Genomic DNA, 24,687 nt, shown 5'->3' with positions numbered 1-24,687 from the left:
ATTTTGCAAACCCCCATTTCATTCATTTTTGGAACCTTTTTCATATTGTCTTGGGAACTTCCTTTATCTCAGGAACAATGTGAAGCACAGTGAAGTCCTGTTTTATCAACTGACCCCAGCCTCCCTCTGTAGTCGGGAGTCACACTACCTCACTTTGGCTCTGGTTTCCAGTGACATGAACTACTTTCACTTCCTAGAATGAACTGTGCTTTCTAACTCAACTTTAGTCATACAGGTTTCTTTGCCTGACTCTTTTCCTTTTCTTCTCTCTGTTTAATTATAAAATTATTTCATTCTCTTTGTTTCAAAATTAAACAATCACATCTCTAGCAAAAATTTCCAGGTACCCCAGACTAGGTAGGACTCCCCGTAGCCCTACTTTCATCCCAGTGATATTGTATACTTTCCTTCAAGCAAGATTTGTATTGAATTTATTTTTGTTATATTAATTTCACATAGACTTTTAGCTTTATGAAGACAATTAAACTTTTTTTTTTTAAGCACCGGGGATTGAACCCAGGAGTGCCTAACCACTGGGGCATATCCACAGCCTTTCTTTGAGAAAGGACCTCACTAAATTGCTTAGGGCCTCACTAATTTGCTGAGGCTGGCCTTGAATCTGTGATCCTCCTGCCTTAGCCTCCTAAATTGCTGGGATTACAAATGTCTGCCTTTGTACCCAGTTTGTTTTTTTGTTTATTTCTATATCCTGTGAAACGAAGTCACTTAGAAGGTTGTTAGTAAAGATAAGTCTACTGGGTTTATTGAATTGGGGCTATGAAGTATTATATAGTGAGATACCTGGAAAGTGCAGTTTCTTATCTTGTTCATTTTATATCCCTGCACATACAGAAGTGCTAAATGTCTTTTTTGTTTGAATGAATAGGAATGGAGATAAAACAATTTTAAGTCTCACTTCAGCTACCTACATTCTGTATTTTTTACCTCCAATTAAGTATCTTAAAAATTGATTGTTAAAATGATGATTTTGAAGGATACTTTCAACACTAATCATCTTTAAATCTAGAATTTTCAATTATTTACCTTGCTGTTGCAATCACTGCATTTGCACGGTAAATGAGAACAATCAAAATCAATAGCATTAGAGCAAGAAAGTATTTATTAGAAAGTTATATATTGACTTTAACTCAAATAAGTACCTTAACAGGACATTTTAGAAATTGGCAAGCTGATTTTTGCATTTTTATGGAAGTGCAAAGAGCAAGAACAGTCAATATATTCCTAAGGAAGAATTAAATAGGGAACCATGATCTATCAGATAGAACAGCTTATTTTAGAAGTATGAGACTAAACAGCATTGAGCTTATACAGATGGACAATAAAATGAAGAAAGGATTCAAGAGTCCAGAAACAATCTTTTATATGTAAACTTCATATATGCTACAGTTTCATAGTATAACCTTTGAAGTAGGATGTAATTCACAAAGTTGAGGTTGAAAATGGAAATTACACTCCTACTTAAATTATCACAGCCATCATCATCTTCATTACCATCATAATAACCATCATAATAACTGAAATAAAAAAGAAAATTTATAAATATTTATAAGATAATATGTTATTATTCCCTCATAGTAGGTAAGAATTTAAGACCTTACAAACATTAAAGATAAAGAAAGACATGGTAAGCTAAGTAAAACTGAAGTGAATAATTAACTGTTCATAAAAAAAAATGTGTAAGTTAAGGTCAAAATCTGGGGGAAAATATTTGCAACACATCTAGCTAATAAAAATCTCATTGCTGGAATATAAAGACATTATGAGTAAACAAGAAAAACAATCCAATAAGTGTTATAGTTGTTTTCATAGTTACTTAGAAAACATGCATGCAAACAATAAGAATACCAGAATTGCCAGTACAAATATATAAAGGTCCTCAACTTCACCACCAATAAGAGAAAAATAACTTAAGCCACAATTCAGCGGCCTTGATACATTTCAGATTGGCAAAAATGAAAGAGCAAACTAAAACAAAATCAAATTTAGTAGAGGATTTTATCAAAGATAATTGTCAAACATAGTTTCAAGGATTAAGATTACCTGTAACCACTAAGTTTGATGATCAACACTAAAAAACAAGACTACTTGTGTTCATAGCTATTTATTTCAGGATATTCTTGCTTATGAAGATAAGGTTTTAAAAAACAACTTCACTGTTTGATTTGAGAAATTTTTTTAAGCTTAATTTTAAATTTTATTTTATTTTATTGTATTGGTTGTTCAAAACATTACAAAGATTGCAGAATCACATTGGTTACACATCCACATTTTTACATAATGCCATATTAGTAACTGTTGTATTCTGTTGCCTTTCCTATCCTCTACTATTCCCCCTCCCCTCCCCTCCCATCTTCTCTCTCTACCCCATCTACTGTAATTCATTTCTCTCTTTGTTCTTTTCCCCCATTCCCCTCACAACCTCTTATGTGTAATTTTATATAACATTGAGGGTCTCCTTCCATTTCCATGAAATTTCCCTTTTCTCTCCCTTTCCCTCCCACATCATGTCTCTGTTTAAGGTTAATCTTTTCCTCCTGCTCTTCCTCCCTGCTCTGTTCTTAGTTTCTCTCATTATATCAAAGAAGATATTTGGCATTTGTTTTTTAGGGTTTGGCTAGCTTCACTTAGCATAATCTGCTCTAGTGCCATCCATTTCCCTGCAAATTCCATGATTTTGTCATTTTTTAGTGCTGAGTAATACTCCATTGTGTATAAATGCCACATTTTTTTTATCCATTCATCTATTGAAGGGCATCTAGGTTGGTTCCACAGTCTAGCTATTGTGAATTGTGCTACTATGAACATCGATGTGACAGTATCCCTGTAGTGTGCTCTTTTAAGGTCTTCAGGGAATAGTCAGAGAAGGGCAATAGCTGGGTCAAATGGTGGTTCCATTCCCAGCTTTCCCAGGAATCTCCATACTACTTTCCAAATTGGCTGCACCAATTTGCAGTCCCACCAGCAATGTACAAGTGTACCCTTTTCCCCACATCCTTGCCAGCACTTGTTGTTGTTTGACTTCAGAATGGCTGCTTCGAGAAATTTCTGTCAACAAATATATCCAAACAAATAACTTGCTATTCTGAGCAAACACCTCTTCTCACAGGACAACACATCTTTTATTGCTCACCTGAAAGAAGAGTTTTCTTATAAAATAATCCTCTTTTACCATACTTCTCAATCCACAAATATTTTTCTGACTTAAGACATTCACCTTAAAACTTTAGCTCAAATACCCAAGTACTCAATAAATCCTGAGATACTACTAAGTTTTCATCAAGTTGGTGCCTGTGTTATTCATCTTTTTCTCCCTGTGACTCAAATACTTGACAAAAGCAACTTAGAGGATTAAAAGTTGGTCATGTCCCATAGTTTCAGAAGTTTCAATCTATTGTTGGCCAACTCAATTTCTCTGAGTCTGAGGTGAAGCAGAACAGTGACCAACTTCCTCTAACCATGCCCATTCACCTACAATTACCACCCAGTAGTCCATTTAAACTATTAATCCATCAAATGGATTAATCCACTGAAGTAACAGCTCTCATCATCCAATCTTTTCCTAAAAGCCCCATCTCTGAACTCTGCTATGCTGGGGACTATGCTTCTAAAACATGAGCTTTTGGGGAGGATATTAAAGATCCAAACCATAAACAGCCTCCCTTTGTGAAGTAATTGTAGTAAATTCCACTTGATCAATAGACTATTCAGTTGCTCTTTGGGGGTGTTGGCGCTTAACTGTTCTACCAGCTTGGCATTCCCCAGTAAAATTAAAGATATCCATTTCTTATAAAGCAGTAAATCCATTCCAGTGTACATATCCTAGAGAAACTCTTATACTGGAGATATTTATTTACGAGAATATTCTTAATAATTGTTGGAAAGAGTCCTAATACCCATCAACAGTAGAGCAATAGACAAACAAAATTTGATATATTTATGCAACAGAATGTTTTATAGTAATGAAAATAAACAAATTATTGTCAAACATATCAACATGTATAAGATAAGGGAATAAGTCTTCTTTTTATTATCAAAGTTTATGTGCACTAAATAAAATACAAAATAGGGTGGGGATGTGGCTCAGTGGTTGAGTGTCCCTGAGTTTAATTCCCAGTATAAAAAAAAAAGTTTATGCTTTTGTTCAAAAACTTAAAACATAGCCAATACACATCTCCAGTGCTGATTCTTCAAAATCAAATGCACCTTTATTCTGAACTGATACTGACTCATTTTCCTTCGAAACAACTATTTGGATTTCCTTTTAGAAATGTGCATTAACTTTAGTTCTTTAGTTTCTGTGCTTCTCTCGGGTTCAAAACGTATATTTTAATATAATTTCTTCTCACATGTGTATCTGATCATATTATCACTCCCTCTGCTTCTAAAATATGTTTGAATCACTTTTCAAATGTGCTGCAGTCCGGCTGACGGGGGATGACAAGCAACTTGTATCAACTAATACAGAAGGAGTGAGAGCCGTTTATTGTAGAACAACAGAGGTATTTATACATTCCACACAGCTTATCTTAATTAACATAAACTAGATACAGCAGCAGTCAACCAATAGGAAATCTCTCCACACTTAATGGCTCGCTGGCACCACCTCACAAACCACTCCCCCTGGCAAAATGCCAGGCGCCATCCAGACTTGTTTACAGACTCTAACATTTGCCAGGCGCCATCCTGACTTGTTTACAGACCCTAACACAAATGTATAATTGTAGCCATTTAATGCTTGTACATCTTGGAATAGGGCTGCTCTACTCTGTTGGTCTTTCCTAGAACGGTTTTGGGTGATGAATATCATGGGTATATTTATCTATTAAAAAAAAAAAACTTGTAAAACTTAAGTGTTACATTTTGAGATATTTACAGGCTCCAGGTTCTTCCTGATTGTCAATCTCCCTCATTTTATTTTGAGTAAAAATTAAGGGAAACAACATTATTTTTAATTTTTAATTCTTCTGTCTATAGTTTTCTGTAGAAAAAAAGTTTCAGAGAATAAAGAAGCAAATCACAAAAAAATCTATAATTCTCTTTTTAGAAATTTGAAAATAGATAAACAATATATTTATTTAAGGATGCATATTAAGGAGATGAATGTATAAAGAAAAGCAAAGATAGGATAATTTAAAATACAACTTAGTAGTTATCTCTGGTAAAAATATTTGGATTTGTAATGGAGAAGGGACACTTCAGCAGTAGTCTTTTAGGAAACTGGCATTGTTTCCTAACCTGGATTATGGTTGTATATGAGGTCATTTCATGAAAATTCTCTAAGGTGCACATATGTTATATAATTGCTTTTGTGCATATGATCCACTTTATGATAAAAAAGAAATATAAATTTGTTTCATTTTCAATGGCATGTACTGATAATTAGTAAATCTGACATTGGAATCATGAACATAAATAAATTTTAAATATTAATATTTATTTTCACATTTTCTTGAATAAATTTAATTTATTATAATTTTTAAAACTCTACAAAATGGCTATAAGTAGAAAAGTTCCTCCTCAGAGAGACAGCCTTGTTGGTATGACTACTGTTACTGACAATAAATCTCTTGTGTGACATTCTGGTATGTGGCATGGTCCTTGGACTTTGCATGGACTCTGAGAGTGTCCTTTCACTGATACGTATGGTATATAAGGCTGCCTTATAGGGTATGGAATCAGTATGTATATGTATTAAAATTGAAAGACACGTGAAGTTGACATGGAAATAACATGCTGCCTTGTGTCCTTGTGTCATGTGCTAGGTCAAGTCAATCACCACTGGAATGAATAAGACGTGTACAGAAACAAAGAATCACACTATTTTAGTTTATTTCCATGCTATGCTGTCAATTGTTTTTTAGTCATTTATTCAACAAACAATTTTTGAGCATCAACTATGGGTCAGCTTCTGTAGGTAAAGCAGGGAAGAAAACAGACCTAGTCTCTGCCCTTAAGGAATTTATATTTTAGTGGATGACAGGACAATAATGTAAAAAGGGTGAGAGAAGGAGACAAGAGGAGAGAGGGAGGGAGAGAGAGAGAGAGAGAGAGAGAGAGAGAGAGAGAGAGAGAAGAAGAAGAAGAAGAAGGAGGAGGAGGAGGAGGAGGAGGAGAAGGAGGGGGAAGAGGAGGGGGAGGAGGAGAGTAGAATGGAAAGAAGAAAAGGAAGGAAGGAAAGCAGGAAGGACTGGGGAAATAGGGGAGGGAGAAAAGAAAGAGAAAGAAAAAAATTATGTCAGAGAAGGTAAGGGCTTTTAAAATAAAAAAGCTGATGAGGAAATGGGTGCTACTATATAGGGTTCCCAAGAACTGCCTCAGAGGCAAGGTAACATTTGAAAGGAAACATAAAACAAGCTTTGGAGTGAGCCACTGGGATATTCAAAAGTAGACTATTGTGGAGAAAGCAGAAGGGAACTTTTTGCATTTGAAGAACAATGAAGAGTTCAATGAGGCTAGAGGAGAGTGAGAAGAGAAGTGGGAGATGAAGTCAGATAGGGCTTGCTTACTTTGAACCTTTCACAATGAGGTATGGGGGCCAGTGGATAAATGCATTCTTACCCTTCCTTTCCTGGAAATTCTCTGTCAATTTTATGGGATTGAGAAAGCAGTTTTCTGCTAAAATAATCAACCCAAGGATGCATGTGTCTTGTGGCTCTCTGTTCCCTCTTAAGAGTTTTTGCAATACCAAAGTCTCTTACACTTCCTTATCATGACAGCAAAGAAACCACACTCCATATTTCCTGGTTCTCTATTTCTATTAGATTTCAAAACCTATCGTACCAAAACCCATATACATTTTGAGTATCACTTTATTATCAATAGAACATGGTAGCATGACAATATTTTATTTATAGACCTATTATGAAAATAATATGAGAACACGTACATAATCAACAAAGTTAGTCCTTTCCACCTGGTTTGACTTTTTTTTTATTGATTGTTCAAAACATTACAGAGCTCATGATATATCATCTTTCATACATTTGACTCAATTGGGTTTTGAACTCCCGTTTTTACCCCAACTACAAATTGCAAAATCACATCTGTTACATACTCACAATTTTACATAATGGCATATTAGTGACTGTTGTATTCTGCTACCTTTCCTATCCCCTACTATCCCACCTCCCCTCCCCTCCCCTCCCATCTTCCCTCTCTACCTCCTCTGCTGTTGTTCAATTCTCTCCCTTTTTTTCCCCTTCCCCCTTGCCCCTCATAACCTCTTATAATTTTGTGTATCATTGAAGGTCTCCTACCATTTCCATATGCTTTCCCTTCTCTCTCCCTTTCTCTCCCCCCATTCGTCTTTGTTTACTGTTAGTCTTTTCCTCATGCTCTTCCTTCCTGTTCTATTCTTAGTGGCTCTCTTTATATCAAAGAAGCCATTTGGCATTTGTTTTTTAGGGCTTGGCTAGCTTCACTTAGCATAATCTGCTCTAATGCCATCCATTTTCCTGCAAATTCTATGATTTTGTCATTTCTTAGTGCTGCTTAATACTCCATTGTGTGGAGCTGCCACATTTTTTTTATCCACTCGTCTATTGAAGGGCATCTAGGTTGGTTCCACAGTCTAGCTATTGTGAATTGTGCTGCTATAATCATTGATGTGGCCGTATCCCTATAGTGCGCTCTTTTCAGGTCCTCATTGAATAGTCCGAGAAGGGCGATAGCTGGGTCAAATGGTGGATCCATTCCCAGCTTTCCCAGAAATCTCTGTACTGCTTTCCAAATTGGCCAGTAAACAGATAACACTAAATGGTTGCATTTCTTCACAATGAACGGTGCTAACAAATATAATTAGCATTGTCTCTAATTAAATATTTTTTCTACATTACTTGTGATCCATCACTTCTTCACAATTCTATATTTATTGCTCTTTACTGTACATCTATGGGTGATCTAGATGAAGAGTGCTTTCTACTATTTGACTGAAGCAGTAAATGTGACCTAGAGGGGTTCAATAAAGTCCGTATTGTTACAAACAAAGCAATAACTTTTCTCTCTTTTTATTTTAGAGTGTTTTTATTATTTCCTCAAGCCTTCCAACATGAAAATTACATTTTTTTTTCTAATCTGAAGTATCTGTGCTTTCTATGACTCTTGTCAAACTGTTTTCTATACATTCACTACATGGACCCCTGTACCCAGACATTTAGTGCATCCATTCTGGCATATCTATTTTGCCCACAACCATCCTCCCTCCAGGTAATCCGCACTCTGGATTAGCCAGGCTATGAATCACTACAAGCAGAAACAATGAACCATAATTACTTGATATTCCTTAGTCTCATTCTTCCAAACCAGGGGATTTTAAGACATCCACATGAGCCTCGGAAAATGTTTAGATTCAAGACATTCAATAAATAGAACTTAAAAATATCCAAGCAGTGAAATCTTATTTCAAAAAGGAAAAAAAAAAAGAGTAAGTAAGGGTGTGGAGAAAACAATTCAGTTTATCAACTATAGAAATGTCTGCTATGCTCTATATATTTAAAAATAGATCACATTTAAGGATAACACTTTTGGAAAAACTGCTGTGAGCAGAAGCCAGTTTGATAGCTAAGCCACTTTGAACAGGTGAAGTAGTTACCCACCAGGTCAGACTGTTTGCTACAGAAGCTTCATGCAGGGCATAATTCTTATTACTTAACTGTGACTCCCGACTGCATCTGTGCCAGTGTAAACATGATGCTTTATGCTGTAGCTGAAATAGGGACAAAGTGCCAGCTAATGCAGAGGGTTTCAGAGCAAAGAGACTCTAGTTATTTAATAAAAGATGTAACTAGTGGTTAATATAACCAACCAGTGACAAACGTTATAGGATATAAAGCGATGGACTAGAAGAGATAAATTTTGGTCCAAATCTTATAACTTGTTAGAAGATATAAGGTATATACAAGAACAACTTCAATTCCCAATAAAGCTGGCTAAATGTTGGAGACTGGTATATGAAATATTTTATCATCAGTGTCACACAGGGGATTTGTATAGATTTCTTTCTTTCTTTCTTTTTTCCCCAGTGCTGCAGATAAAACCAAGGGCCTTGCATATACTAGGCAATGGATTTTTCAGAAAAGCTACTATATGCATTAAAATATCTAGATTCTTAAGTTTGTTCAAATTCTCCAAATGGTATATATTAATCTGTGTAGGTTTCTTGAAAATAATCTTGTGATTTATTTTTAAATAAAAATATTTTGAATTTAATTGTAAAGGTAGCTTTATAAAAAGCTCATGCACTTGATCTCATATGTACTACCTAGAGAGGCTATACCTATGTAACACATGCTGCCAAACTGAGGGAATAAGCCATCTGTGACAACTATTAAAATTTTAAAGCTCAAGTTCTAGGCACAGTGACCATATTTCCTAGAGGCAACTTGGAGTAAAATAGCTTGACTTCATAATTAACTCACTGGTATCAGAAAAAATCTGGATGGGAATCAACTATTTCAGTAAAGACACCTGAGTCTTCTCCTTGAATCTTTCCTAGGATAGAAATTGATATGGAAAAATGAAAAGGAATCACAGAATCTATGTTTTCTTTCCACTGCCCTGAAAATTGGTCAAATACTTGGATCAGATAAATGTCTAATTAACATTCGGGACTTGTGGATAATGTTTAATTTGTTGTATTTAAGTGAAATTTATTAGTATGGTGCTGCATGCTTGTAATCTCAGCAATTCCGGAGGCTAAGGCAGGAGGATCACAATTTCAAGTCCAGCCTCAGCATCTTAGGAGGACCCTATTTCAAAATAAAGAATAAAAAAAGGGGCTGGGGATTAAGTTCACTGTTAAAATGTCCCTAGGGTCAATTTCCAGTAATACCCCTATAAAAAAACTTATGATTTAGGTAATAATCTTGTTTTGCTCATTTATTTATTTTGAAAATCTTTCTTTTCATGTTTGCCACGACTTTTTAAATAGTTTGATATGTATTGCCTTCTCAACTATTTTAAATTCCACAAATTTCTCCTATCCCTTCCTTCATTTTTTACATATTAAGCTATTATTAAAATTAAATATAAATTTTGACTAGTGTAATATTTCTATAGGTTCCTAAATATGGACTCTGATCTTTTAACTCCTAAATCTATGAAATATACTGTTACTAATGTTCAAAAACAAAACTGAAAATATACATGTAACTACTAAATTGAATTTCAGTATCTTTGAACTATATGGCCAGGAAAAATTGTGGGCTTTATAAAGTGCTATAGTTTGGGTCTAGAATGATCCCCAAAACCCAAGTGTTTATAAATAAAGGATTGGTCCCCAGGCCACAACACTATTAGGAGGTACTGAAATTTTAAGATGTGGGACCTAAGTGATCATCTTCTGGTTATTGGGGGTTTACCCTCAAAGACAATTATGGGACCCCCCCAGTAATTTCTTTCTCTCTTTTCTTATTCCCTGCCAAAAATAAGTGGGTTTTCCCTAGCACACCCTTTGGCATTTTCCAAATACTGGTTCTTACTCCTGTGTGGACAACAGCATTTGTTACAATTATTGGTTGGAGCCCCCAAAACAATGGGTAAAACTGGCCATGCATTCAAAACTCCCAAACTGACAGCCAAAATAAACCCTTCTTATTTATAAGACAATAATTTCAGGTATCTTATTATAGTAGCAGAAAGCTAGTACATAGAACCTCTTATAAACTATAGCTAAATCAGAAATATGAGGAATTAATTTGGTAGACCAATAACTGACAGCCATATCATATATAAAATACTCATACAAATTTCTCAAATGGGAACTTCAGAATCCAAATTTGGGCATGAATAAATGATGATAGCTAAATTGGAAGATATTTAGAGTGTAAAGCATTTCAACATCTGTATGCTTATTTCATTGAATTGGCAATTATGGCTAATTGGTTAAATTCTGGATCAAGGTTAAAATTTTAAAATAGTGAAAAGTGTAAGTACATTATCATTTGATCTATAATCAAAGTCTTTTAAGTGTGAAGTCTTTGAGTAAGCAATAGAATAAAACACTTAGATATGTGTTACACATAGTGGCATGCTCTTAAACATTTCTAACATTGACAAGATGTCTCCTTTTGAAGAGCAGAAAGATACTGTGTCTTTAAACAGTTTTAATTTTTAAAAATGTCTCATATTTTGAATGTAAGTTACTATAAAAAATATTTATTAGTTCCTTCAATTACTACATGGGCTTGCAGAGTCCCTGTCCGTAGCTGGGGTACTCAATCAGAGTTCTTTAAGGTTCTGAGAGTCACCCACCTCTGTAAGAGCATAGTGTTATAAGAGATGATTATCTCAGATCCAGATTGGCAAACAGGTGTTGCTCATCTGTCAAATCCAATCAATTCATTGTTGCATCAGTCTAAGCTGTTATATTTGAGAATGACTTTGAGTCTCAGGGTGAATATGGGGATTATCCTCAGATGTCTATGAAGAGGGCAGGAAAAGACATTTTCTTGGTAAATGCAGTGAGCTTTATTTATTTAAAAAAAAAAAAAACTCTTGTTAGTTTCATTTAATTCTACAGAAAAAGCAGTGAAGCTATGGGAATAAATGCAGTTAGCCAAATTCATTTTATGAATAATTTTCATATCATATTTTACCCTTTTTTAAAAACTTTTATATACCTCTCCTGTTCCATTTCTGGTGATTATGATGATTAAATATACCAAAGCGTACAGCATCCCATCATCAGAAAATGTCTCCATTATTGAGAACTGATTTTGCATTTTCCAAATACTGGTTCTTACTCCTGTGTGGACAACAGCATTTGTTACAATCAGTAGTGGATTTTGGTAGTTGCCTGTACAACATTTTTGCTGCTCTGCAACTCATACTGTTTTGCATCCACATATTAAACCCAAAATGATCCCCCTTGCACCAGAGTGACTCTCCTAAATTCATCAGGGTAACCTTAATCTGCTTTCTACAGTGATTGGTTTATGCAAACCAGGCTTTATTCAGTTAACAATATATCCCTGTTCATAAAGACTGGTTCAAAAAATGAAGCCAGAAACCAATTCAGAACACTAAGATGAAAGCTAATTTTTCTGGGGCTTTCTAGAAATTGGCATAGTCGCTGTTTTGAGAAAGTCACCAGAACAAAGGTTCTCACCTGATTTGACAGAATCATGTGCAAATAGAAGCCCACAAATTACTAACAGTATTTTTTTAATATGAAGAAATTCCAATGATAAAATGTTCAATATAGAAGACAGAACTGAGATTAAAACAGATAGTGGGTCTGGCACTGAATTTGATCCACACCTCATAAATGTCTATTCTAGAACTTTCATTTACATTAGTCAATAGAATTTCATTATTTTTATTAAACAAGATTGCTTATGAGTGTTTAACAAAAAGCAAACAAAAACATTCTATCTGATATGTATCTTTTTATCATTAAAGAAAATGTTTGAACTGGATACCATTTTCTTTACCTTTTTAAAAGTCTGGAATTATTAGGAATCATAACACTTTTTCTTAAAGACTTAAGAATATAGCTATTATTTGTTATAATTTTATTTTTAAATGCAGAAATTTTACTATTTGAATCTTTATTAAATTACCTTAAGCCACTGTAATTTCAAAATTTAAGCCTTAATTTTTAAAAATGAAATGAACCTATTAATAAGTAAATATAATTACACCAAAATAGTTATCTCTTATGCTTTTTAAAACATAAATTTGCTTGATTTATCCAAATATAATTCTTATTTAGTGGTAAGAATTGTAATTCTATAATAAAATAGTCCTGCTTGGGGGATATATTCATTTCACACTAGAAGATTGCATCAGGGCTCGGGAAATGACTCAATGATAAAGTGCTTGCCTGGCATGCATTAAAAACAAACAAAAAAAAAAGAACAAAAACCATTGCATCATTCAAATGGTGACATACTATAAGAAATCTGCAATTTGAATATTTTATGTATCACACCAAAAGCAGCAGAATATACAGAACCAAGGGTCAGTAAACAAACAGAAACAATAGTAAGACATTTATTCATGCCCAAATTTGGATTCTTCCTAGAAAAGAAGAAAGACATAGATACACATAGAAACTGATAGAGATAGAGACTTATAAATATAAACTTTTTCTTAATGTGTGTGTTATGTATGTGTGTGTGTGTCTTAGGGTTTTCCAAGGAAGAATATCAAGAGTGATTTCACTGAAAATATGTACCATTTTTAGTCTATGCTATATAAGTTTGTGTACATTTGTATGTGTTTGCATCTTTTATTATAGCCATACATAGGGATAAGAGGCACTATTCCCAGGATACCTCAGTATCAGTCTCAAGATTAAAATCTACTATAATAATAGACTTCAAGATGGCTCAGATTCTTCTGATATGCTGTGTTATATTCAATGTGCTTTTATTAAGTAGATAGTGTCTGGAGGCTTTAAATAGTTTTGTTATACAGGAGTTTGTTTCAACAACACTTTTTGAAAAGACACTCAACCTGCCTACCTTGGATTAGTTCATTGATTATTCTGCCCTTTGCCTTTGTATTTCTGTAGTACTTTGAGAATAGTATTATCTAAGAATAGTTTGAAAAGATAGTCTCCTCTTCAAAGTGAGGGAAAAATGCAGAACTTAACATAAAAAAACTCACTTTCAACTTCTTAACCGGTTCTTAAAATAAGAATTTATGTTTAGAATATACAAAATTCATTTATCACTAAAAATGTTACTTTATAGAATAAACCTACTTCTTTCCAATTAGATGTGACTGTTTCCTGAAAGATTGTGCCTTTAAAATATTGCACATTATTTTTAGTGATCATATAACTCATCTTCTGATTTATATGAATAACATATTAATATTATAATACAAATACATGTGAAAATTAGTTTTTATGTAAATGTATACTCGGTCACAGCCTTCCTACTTGTTCCTAACTTAATATGCAGTACTAGCTCTTTTAATATACTATACCATTGGGTAAAATATTCACTTTGATAACTAACTTCTGGTTAAAAAGAGAGTCAAATTTTAACAATTTCTTATTATGTGATAATTCACCTTTGAGTAATGAAAACATAAAGAAAAAAAAGAAATGATAGTATAAGGGTATAAGGCATGCCTTTAGAAACTATAATGTTCATGCAGCATAATGAAAAACAATAAACCAAACCTCTCTGGGCAAGAGAAAATAGTCATAACACAGTCTCCAATTTCAATAAATGAAGATATTGAGTTTAATTATACATTTATGAAGAAAATGCACACCTATAATATTTTCTCTTCAAAGCAAAAGGGGTTGGTTTTAATATACCATTATCTCCCTCGAGTATTTCCAACCAACATTTTTTTATTACAACATGCAATCTCTGGATTGAAAGTACATATTTGGGATGTTTTCTGGTTTAGCTCAATGTCATGAAAATATAGAGTGTAGATCTCTATGGAAACATTTTGAATATAGTACCAATAATTTAATATAGCAGGGGAAAATTACAAATTTTTTTAAAACAAAAGCTTTACATCCTCATTTTTTTAGAATAACCTCAAATGTATACATACACAACATTATAGAATATCCTTGAACTTGCTTTCCTAAACAGAAAATATATTTTCATATTTTATCCAAACAATATATCAACATTAGAGAACTAGGAAATCACTTATATTTGGGCATTTAGATTAGAAACCACAACCAGGTCTTCTAAGCATTTTAAAGTATTATATCAGAAATTATAGTAGTCTAATGAATACAACATGCCTTTGAAACTTAAAAAACTAAATAAAGGATGTGGTCTCTTTTTTTTCTTTGTTTATATAAGGCAACTCAACTCTTTTTGCAAAGCTATGATTAAGAGAATTTAAATCACTGTGTATTTTAGTCTGTCTAGTTTACAATTATAAAATCATTAGATTTTCTTAAATTTTCAGTTAACATGCTCTAAGAATATTAACAATATTGTAGCAACTGGTATAAACATGTTTTCAAAATGATATTTTTTAAAAATAGAAAATTTATCTTTCAAAAGCCACATAATGTTAACAAATATGATTCCATTAATCAAAATAATTACAGTTTTATAACTCTAAAGGATGATTTATAGCTGAATGCAATTATTATTAGCTGAAATCATTAAAACTTAGAATCATTTAAATGTTTTTCATCACTAAAGACATCACCATTAACCTTTGCTTATATCTTTATTTACATCACTATAAAACTGAGTTTAAATTATATCCAAAAAAAAGAAAATATAAATGTATTATAGGATACAAACTATATAAGGATTACTAACCATAATTTCTAGGCTTTGATCAACACTGCCTTACTCTAAAGTTTAATCTTACTTTAATATTTCTACACATACATAATGAGAAAAAAACACTATTCCTACTATATTTTCTTTGTAATATTGTAATACCCAATAGTTCTTTTTGTTGTTGTTAAATAGAGAGTACATTTAGGATTAATGCTATAGATTCCCTGAAAAATAGAGATTTTAAAAAAACAGATTATATGCATGCACTGCAGATTGAATACACTGCCTACTCTTAATATTCAATATTAATTAATGACAACTGTCCTGCAAGGCTATTTATCATGACTAGCAAAATATCTGGAATTCCTGAAATACTAAGGTAAAATTGATCTGAAGCAGTGTGTCTTGCAAACTTACAAGGTGCAAATTGGAGCAGGTGCAAAACTTGCTAATGTTTTCTTGTTACTAAGTTGAACCACTGATACTTGTCACTATTCTATTCTGCTGGGTACATAGATATACTTAAATAACATACAAAGTTATGCACAGCCAGTGCTATCTTTACGTTTTTAAAAAACATTTAGTTTTTAGTTTTAAGTAGATACAATATCTTTATTTTGCATTTATGTGGTGCTGAGGATCAAACTCAGTGCCTCAAGCATGCTAGGTGAGTGCTCTACCCCTGAGCCACAACCCCAGCCCCCCCGCACCCCTGCTATCTTTACTTTTTAAATATTATTACTCCTTGCCACTCCTTTCCACTCAAATATCAGATGTTTACTAATGTATTCTTTTACTTCTGAGAATATTTATTAGTTCATTATAGTTATACATAATATTGGGGTTTATTTTGACATAATTATATAAGCATGGAATATAATTTACTCCAATTCTGTTCCCTTTACTTCTGTTTCCCTTCCCTCCTCTCTCCTCCTGTTTTCTTTCCTCTACTCTATTGATCTTTCTTCTACTTATTTATAATTTTTTTTTAAATTAATGCATTATGAATATATATAAAGGTGAATTTCACTTTGGTATATTCATATATGTACATAGAAATGTTTGGTCAGATTCATTCCACTGATCTCCCATTTGTCATCCCTCCTCCCACCCTTAATACCCCCAAATAATTTGGGGGATACTGAGGATTGAACTCAGGGGCACTTGGCCACTAACCCACATCCCCAGCCCTATTTTTGTATTTTATTTTGAGACAGGGTCTCACTGAGTTGCTTAGCACTTCACTTTTGCCGAGGCTGGCTTTGAACTCAGGATCCTCCTGCCTCAGCCTCCCAAGGCACTGGGATTACAGGCATGTACCACCACACCTGGCCACCGCTAAATACTTTTAGTAAAAGATCATAGTTGGACATTATATAAAGGAAAAGGAAATATGTAATTCTTCTTAAGGAAGTATTATTGAAAGCCTTATACTATTACTGCATATCTAATATTAAAGAAAAACAATGACATTCTTTTCTAAAATAGGGTTAGAAAGACAATAAAAAGTCAAACTAATATTTCTTGAAAAACTTGCAAAAATAATTAGATAATTTGTTGGTTTTCATGATACCACATATATTTTTGCTTCACTGGATGTACCGTTCATATTCAGAGATTTTTACTTATAATATAGAGTATTTGAAGTGCCAAATAAAATGTAATGTCAACCCAATAACATAATAGATGATACCTTTCCTCTGGTACCCCAAATAACCTATATTCCCATTTGTTTGTAAAGTCTTCTAAATACAGATAAACTATTTTTTGCTTTGTTTAAATATAAGTTTATGCCCATCATTAATTAGATATCTGTTATGAACAAAATTTTAGGAATAAAGTGCTAATAAAATAACTTAAATAAAAAATAAATATTAAATACAGGACATTACATCTACTAAAATAGTCTAAGGAATGAATAACAAGCAATGTGAACCTGTTTACTGAATATAGCAATGATCTGAAGGTCAGGCATAAATGAGGAAGAAAACCATAAAAGAAATCCAAATAATTGGCTTAAAAGTTATATGAGTAAAAAGTTGATTGAATGGATGTAGTTTTCAAAATTTTCCCCTTTAAAAATTATTCTTTTTTTGCATATTACAAGTGCCATTTTATCCTAGGACTTTTCCATCTCATTTTGTTCTTCCTCCTCTGCTTGATTGTCAGGGTAACATCACCTGCATTGTCAATGATGCTATAATTTTTTTGTAATCTGCTGAGACACAGTAGCTACTGGCATACCTAGACACCCGTCATGAGTTGTGGCTAATGTCACTGAGGAATTGAAACTCTGATTGAAATTCTAATTTAATCAAAATTAATTTTTAGTTTAAATTGATTTGTGAGTAGTGGACACTATATATATTCTACAGTGCATTGTAGGCCAGGATTTCCCAAGGAAACGCATATGTGTCCCGCTACCTCCTGAATACATCTGCCTGGATGTACCATAGCATGTCAAATATCCACATGTCCAATGTCAAAGTCATCACTTTCTCCAAACCAATTCCTGATTTAGTTAATAATTAACTAATAATGTCAACTTGGCTTAAGATAGAACTATTAAAATTACTCTTGACTCCTCACTCTTCTTTGTGTTTCATATATTATGCAACATATTATTTGATTTTAAAATTGTCCCACAAACCTGTCATTTTTTTCTAAAATGCACATCATTATTTTTCACACACTATCACCAACAGCCCAATCTTTAAATCACTCTCAGGGGAAGCTCAATGACATTAAGACAAAGTTTAAAACTACTAAATTTCTCAAATGTCACTTCTCTGGTGAATTCTTCAAATCTTCTAATAGTAATCTCAGGTTCCATCTTCTTCCTTCCATCCTTTCCTCACAGATTACATAAATCATTCTATCCTTAGTCTTTTCTTTCCCCTTCCATATTTTGACCACATTACGATCACCTCCTGTAACGCACTATGAAATAATTTACTTGCCTTACTAATTACCTGGGACCAATTCCTGTGTACTAATTGTTTTGGAATATCAAGTGTTTTTACTCCCTGTGTCATTTACAGTAGACTACTAGAATGCTTAGATAACTAATAGCAGCTTACGAGTGAAATGCTGAAGATTTGAAAACATAGCTAGAAAATTCCTAGGTGTAAAAGGAGAGTGTAAATAAGCCTACTTCAAAACATGAATCCATGTTGGTTTTTATTCAGTTATTGAAAGATTAAGCAGCTAAGATTTATACTGATATTTAATTTCATGTTTGACTTCTGTGATAATTTTAAGAATAAATACTACCTTTAAGGTAATTACAGAGGATAAGAAAAACAGCCTCAACATTGCTGCAGCATGGGTCGCCCTTCAGCAACTGTATATGGACCCATCTGACAGTCACTGGAGCCATGATGGATTACACCTTTTGGTATCAATATTGAGCTTCACTCATTACTTTATAAGGTTCCATGCTTTACATCAAAAAGACAAATGCCAAGACAAATTAAAACTTCATAAAAAAAACAACAACAACACTACAGGACATTGAATACCCACCTTCAAGGACTCACAACTCACATACTATATGACATTTATTTAAAAATATTATTTAAATCCAGCACAGCACAAATAATACATTCTTATATGCAGAAATTATTTATATTCACATAAAAGCATATATAATGTAAGAGAAAGTCTAGAATGCAAATTGTTACTCACTTGGAAAGGATACAAGATGATATCACTATCATCACTGATGATACTAAATGCATGTATTTATTATGTTATTTAAACAGATAACTAAGAATATGTGACTTACAATGTTATGTCAAATACAAAATTTTATTGGAAGAAACAAGGAATATATCTCTAATATTTCACTTACTCTAGCTTCTTGAAAATGTTTTAATATTTATTAATATTATACTACTGGTTATTCCTTAGTACTAAATATTAATATTTAGTACTAAATATGTGTCACAATTTTACCAAATATTTCTTATATTTTATATCAGTTTGGCATAATTGATAGACAAGAATTGATCCTAGTGTGTCTTTTAATATAGGTCAAATGTTGTTTTTATCATATTGTGCTATTATGTGGAACAGGAATGTCATAAATATGTGACATGCTGTGAAAACACCAGCATTACCCCTAGTGAAATGAGACATTCTAAAGACTTCAATTCTTCACAAGTCCATTTGGGTCACTTCCTGTATTCTCAGCATTGAATTAATTACTTTAGCTCTCTGTTTTCATACTTTGGAGATAAATACATACATATTTTCACATCTTTGAGAAAAAGCAAGAAAGCATGAATTAGACAGATTTTTGCCTTAAAGTAAAAACAAAACTCAGAAAATGCAGGTAACAATCTATTTAAAGATTTTAGCCCTAGAATTTTTTAATGTTAATAATGGTACTGAATCACACACATGCAACATTTCTAGAGAAAACACAATAAATAGTGTCTTCTGACTTCAGAGACTGCAAGTGAGGAAGAACACTGGGAGTATATGACTTATTGGTGTAAAAAATAACATTGTACTAAATGAGATGGCAATTTGGTAGCTAAAACAGAACTAAAATCTAAGCTCCATATTTTCTCATCATGTATTTTGTTCAGTTATTCTATACTTAATAGGCGCTTTTATTTTGTTGTTTTTCCAAAAAATTCACATTGAAATAAATTCAGACACTATTAAACAGTTCTTTGTACAGGTCCTCAGTTCTGTTATTTGTAAAATGATTACACTGTAAAGATCCTTTTCTTCCCTTTGTCCATGTCTACAATATCAATGAAAGTATCCACTATAATTGGGAAGAGAAAATTAAATCTGGATCATACATGTGGTCATAAAAAAAATTCCTAGAACTCTTGTTTCTGCCTTTAAATGGGTTCTATTTTTTTTCACAGACATGGATTTTTCACAATATTCATTGGTTTAATGAAATATCCATTTACACATCAAATATTTTTGAAAATATATAAAAACATTTATACCTTCTCTTTTAATAATCTCTTATCTTCTGTCTAGTTCACATTAAATACTGACCTCTTAAAAATGTCAAGGCTCCCCTTCTCCCTTCCTATTTCTCAACATGCCTATTTCTCAACATGTTCTCAGCACTGTTCTTAAATACAGCTAAGATCTGAGAATTAGCATGTGTGTGTATACCTTTATAATAAAAGAGCCAACGGTTTCTTTGCTAAAAATACTCTCATCTCATTATATATCTGATGTTAATATGGTCTCAAATCACCCCTACCACCAAAATCCTTGATATTTCTGATCATCAGAAAAACAAGAAAAATGGAGAAAATATCATTATTCCATTACCTTTAAATCTTCAAATTATTTGCTTAAAAATAAATAAAAAACCTATATTCTAAGTAGCCAGAATATCTGAAAATATACATTTATTTGTCATAAAGTATATGCATATGTTCACCCAAATATATGTATATATTGATTCAAATATATATACATATTTATATTTATTTATACTTGTGTGAAATAATATGTAGGTATATACACACACATATATAATCAGTAAGTTTTAAGATTGTGGATACTAAGGAAGTAGTTAAACTCATTTCTATTCTTCTTATATCCAAATAATAATACAAAATCAAATGATGGAGATATTAAAAAGTAAAATATGGAACTGGGATAGACTAGAAATAAAACTATGATAAACATTTAGCTAAGATCCAGATATTTCAAGCTTAGAACAATTTTAAATAAAATATAACTCACACTTCTCTTATTTTAAAGGTTTAGAAATAAAATAAATTCTAGCTCTTAAATGTCAGAGATGACCTTAGACTCCTGTTTCTCTCCTGAGCTCACTCCATCACCAAAGCTTGGTTCATTTTGCCACACTTCCTTTTTTTGAAGGAGAAAAAAAAAACCTTGTAAAATTTCACTAAGATTTAAAGATGATTAAATCTTTCAAGTAAGCACATATAAATATGGATTATTCTTAAAGTACTGAAATGCCAATATCCTTTATAAAATCTATCCCAAAAGGCAGGTTTTGACAGTTCAGATAAATAATTGGCAAATGTAAAAATGTGTATGATGTCATGTGATGCCAGAAACATTAAATTTATTTATTTCACACTGTAAAACTTAATTTTCTTCACAATAAACTTATGGTTAAGGAAATGCACTAAAGATATAAATACACCTACCATAGAGTAAAAACAAGTTTTATTTTTAAAGCAGACTAACCTCTTCCTTCAAAAAAAGAATCACTTCTTACTATAACCAGTAAGTACCACAAAGAAATATCTTGAATATTGAAAGCAACTTTGGACAGAGAAATTCAAAGACCCATTTTGCATTGATGTAAATGTCTAAAGTGATGAAGAGCATTAGGAATATAACACAAACCTATCTTCAGATTATAAATGAAAAGTTAATTGTTATATTAAGGACATATTTTAGTATAAAATACCAGTTATAGATTTGTATGACCTTGAATGAATTTTTTTTGGATATTTGCTTATTAATTTTACTCCTTAGAAAAACAATATGATACATTAAAATTCTTTCTAGCATGCTTTACAAATTATTTCTCACGATTATTTTTCTTTCTTGCATCTGCCAACATAAACAATAAGTCACAAAAAAACCTTTCCAATTCCATTTATGAGTTCAGGATGGACTCTTCCCCTACCTTGCTTATGGTTTCATGAAGGTTGAAAAAAGGATCCATTTCTTCAATTTTTGTTGCATGTTTAGGAAAAACGGCCTCAGAGAGAAAATTTGGACCCTGTGGCAAATCAAAAAGGAAACATTTAAAACTCACCATTGATTTTGTTTTTCAAGTGCTTATTGGATTTTCTTTAAAGATTCAAAGTGACTCTAAATTGCTTTAAGGTTCCTGTTGATTGTTGAACTTCATTGTACTGATCTAATTATCCATCACTGAATATTTGTAAATTAAAATGAGTAGAATTCTATAAACCTTGACATTGTTTGTATTTACAAAATAATGTTTTCTTAGCAAGAGAGATTAATCTTAACATCTGTCACCCCTTTCCCCTGAAATGCAGATATTTATGTATCTGCTTTGATTACAAAAGACCTATTTGAAATTCTGTTTTAAATTTAGAATTTTCTGTTTTAAGACAGGTGGAACAGAATAGTTTTGACAAATATGATCACCTATAATATCTTAGACAAAGTGTATATAGTATTTCAAATATTTTCAAATTAACTTCAAAATAATAGGAAGATGAATTTGGGGTAGAAATCCCATATGGTTATTTGTGCTGCCATTAAAATGGTAACACTTAGTGTTAGAAGTTTAGTGTTAAGATGATTGAAATGAATCAGACAAACTCTAATTCATTTTGTGGTTACATGTGTAACCAGGTTTTAGGAAGCAAAAATATATGTAATGATGATGATATTACTACCCAAATCAATGCTATTAGACATATCAACAAAATCATCATCCTATAAAATTATTATTATTTACAGTAATAGCTTTTACTTGAAAACCTGAAGGAACTAGATTATTTGGCTAGAAAATAGAATACATGGGACTTGATAAATTAAGCTAGATAGACAAACAGATTTAGAGACCAATGAATTAATAATCTTTCTGGAGACAATCATGGAGGAGAAAGATTCAAAGCAATCTACAACAACAGTTACAGCAGAGTTACAAATTTAGGCTAAATTTTATTATTCATGGAGCTTTCCAGAATCAGAACAGATTACTTTGGGTTATACCAATCAATGGTGGGAAGTTAGGATTATGTAATTGAAGTTAATATAGATGAGGACTGAAATCAACTGAATCCCAAGTTCTTATGTATTAATCAATTCTGTGACAAGATATATGCTTTAGTCCCTATTTACAAAAACACTGAAATCAGGCAAAATTAATCTGACTGGTCCAACATATTCCCAATTTTAAATAAAACCATGAATCAACCAATGGTGTTAGTACCTATCAGGATTAACAGTTTGTTTAACAAAAACATGTTTCATGTTCCTCTTTTCATTTGCCCACTAATCTAAAAACTGTCAGAACATCTGCTCAGTCCCAACCAGTACTCCACTTTGTAAAGACTTACCATAAAATTCATATGATCCATGCCTAAAATTTAATAAATAATCTTTCCTAATTTCCTCATTCAGAAAGCGTGCTAAGACACAGTATTATGGGTTGAATTGAATCCATTAAAAATGTACATTTTAAAGTCCGACTAAGAACATGACCACACTTAGAAAATAGCTCACTGCAGATGTAACTGTAACCTGTTAAGTTACAGTAGGTCATATAAAAATGGTAATTGTCCCTGATGCAATATGACTATTGTCTTTTTAAAAAATAGATATTTGGGGGCAGAATTACACACAGAGAGAATGTAATGTGTACATGAAGTCAGAGACTGGGATCATGTATCTACATGTCAAGGAATACCAAAGGTGTTGCAAGAAAACTCACAAAATCCATGCAGGAGGCAGGGGAACTGGTTCTCTCTCACATCTCTTAGAAGGAATCAACCCTGACAACAGCCACAACAGTAGACAATGAATTTCTATTAATTTACCCTGTTTGTGGGATTTTGTTACAGTAGACCTATCAAACTACCACGTCACATTCATTCTTCAATAAGCGATAGGCCTAATAAACTTAATTTTGCTTATCAACATATTTTTAGAGATATTCTGGGTAGTCAACCTAAACGTTGGATAAAAGTTTAATTTTTCTACTTCATTAGTTTGGTGTCTTATTCTCTAAAGGATAAGTTACCTCATATAAGAAACATGGAAAATATTATATAGTTCAGAAATATGTAAGTTCTTGGGTGCCTGGCCCATGGAAACACCACATTTGTGGCATTGTTGATGTGCTAAAACCCATAGACACCACAATAAGGAAAGGGAGGTGGAGATTGATGGCAATATGAGCATTACTAGCTTGTCAAGGACATTATACAGAGGATTTCTTATTATGGTAGGATGGTTGAATTAGAGGGAATCCATGATCTTATGAGGGACAGTAAGCAACTCGCGTTTAATTATATTTATTTTCTAAATGGAGATCATTTTGAAACTAGATTAGTGTATGCATAACATGGATAATCTGTTGCATTCATTTTCACTTTATAATTCATCTTTGATATCTTTAAAAGTTTGCCACACAAATAGTTTTAAATGAACTTCTTGAAGTGTTTTTATCTTATTAGCTTACTTAAAAAATAACACTTCATAAATATTACATAGGTAAAATATCAGCCAGCCTCAAATTGAATGATCCCATAAAGATGTACGCTGGGAATTATAATTACCGCCATTTTTATTGAACTTTCAATTATTCAGTGGCAAACCCTATTAATTTAAATTATAAATATGGTTCTTATTCTCTAATGCAGTTCCTTTATTTGTCTTGCTCCTTCATTTATCTTTTAATAGATTACTCTTCTTTGTGTTTACTACCTCACTTATA

The 24,687-nt window shown here is 32.4% G+C and overlaps 1 protein-coding gene across 1 annotated transcript in view; it reads right to left on the bottom strand.

Moving 5' to 3' along the window:
- The window catches only part of LOC144369072 (inactive N-acetylated-alpha-linked acidic dipeptidase-like protein 2), a 226,242-nt gene that overhangs the window by 126,406 nt on the left and 75,149 nt on the right, over positions 1-24,687 (bottom strand). Inside the window, exon 2 of the mRNA XM_078028135.1 lies at positions 21,898-21,993. Within this exon, the coding sequence (XP_077884261.1) occupies positions 21,898-21,993 (96 nt within the window). The remainder of the gene's footprint in view (positions 1-21,897; positions 21,994-24,687) is intronic.

The sequence above is a fragment of the Ictidomys tridecemlineatus genome, chromosome 12, assembly GCF_052094955.1.
Source record: "Ictidomys tridecemlineatus isolate mIctTri1 chromosome 12, mIctTri1.hap1, whole genome shotgun sequence".
Classification (NCBI taxonomy): domain Eukaryota; kingdom Metazoa; phylum Chordata; class Mammalia; order Rodentia; family Sciuridae; genus Ictidomys; species Ictidomys tridecemlineatus.
Note: the sequence above shows the minus strand (reverse complement) of the source record. Positions and strands in the feature narration are given on the sequence as shown.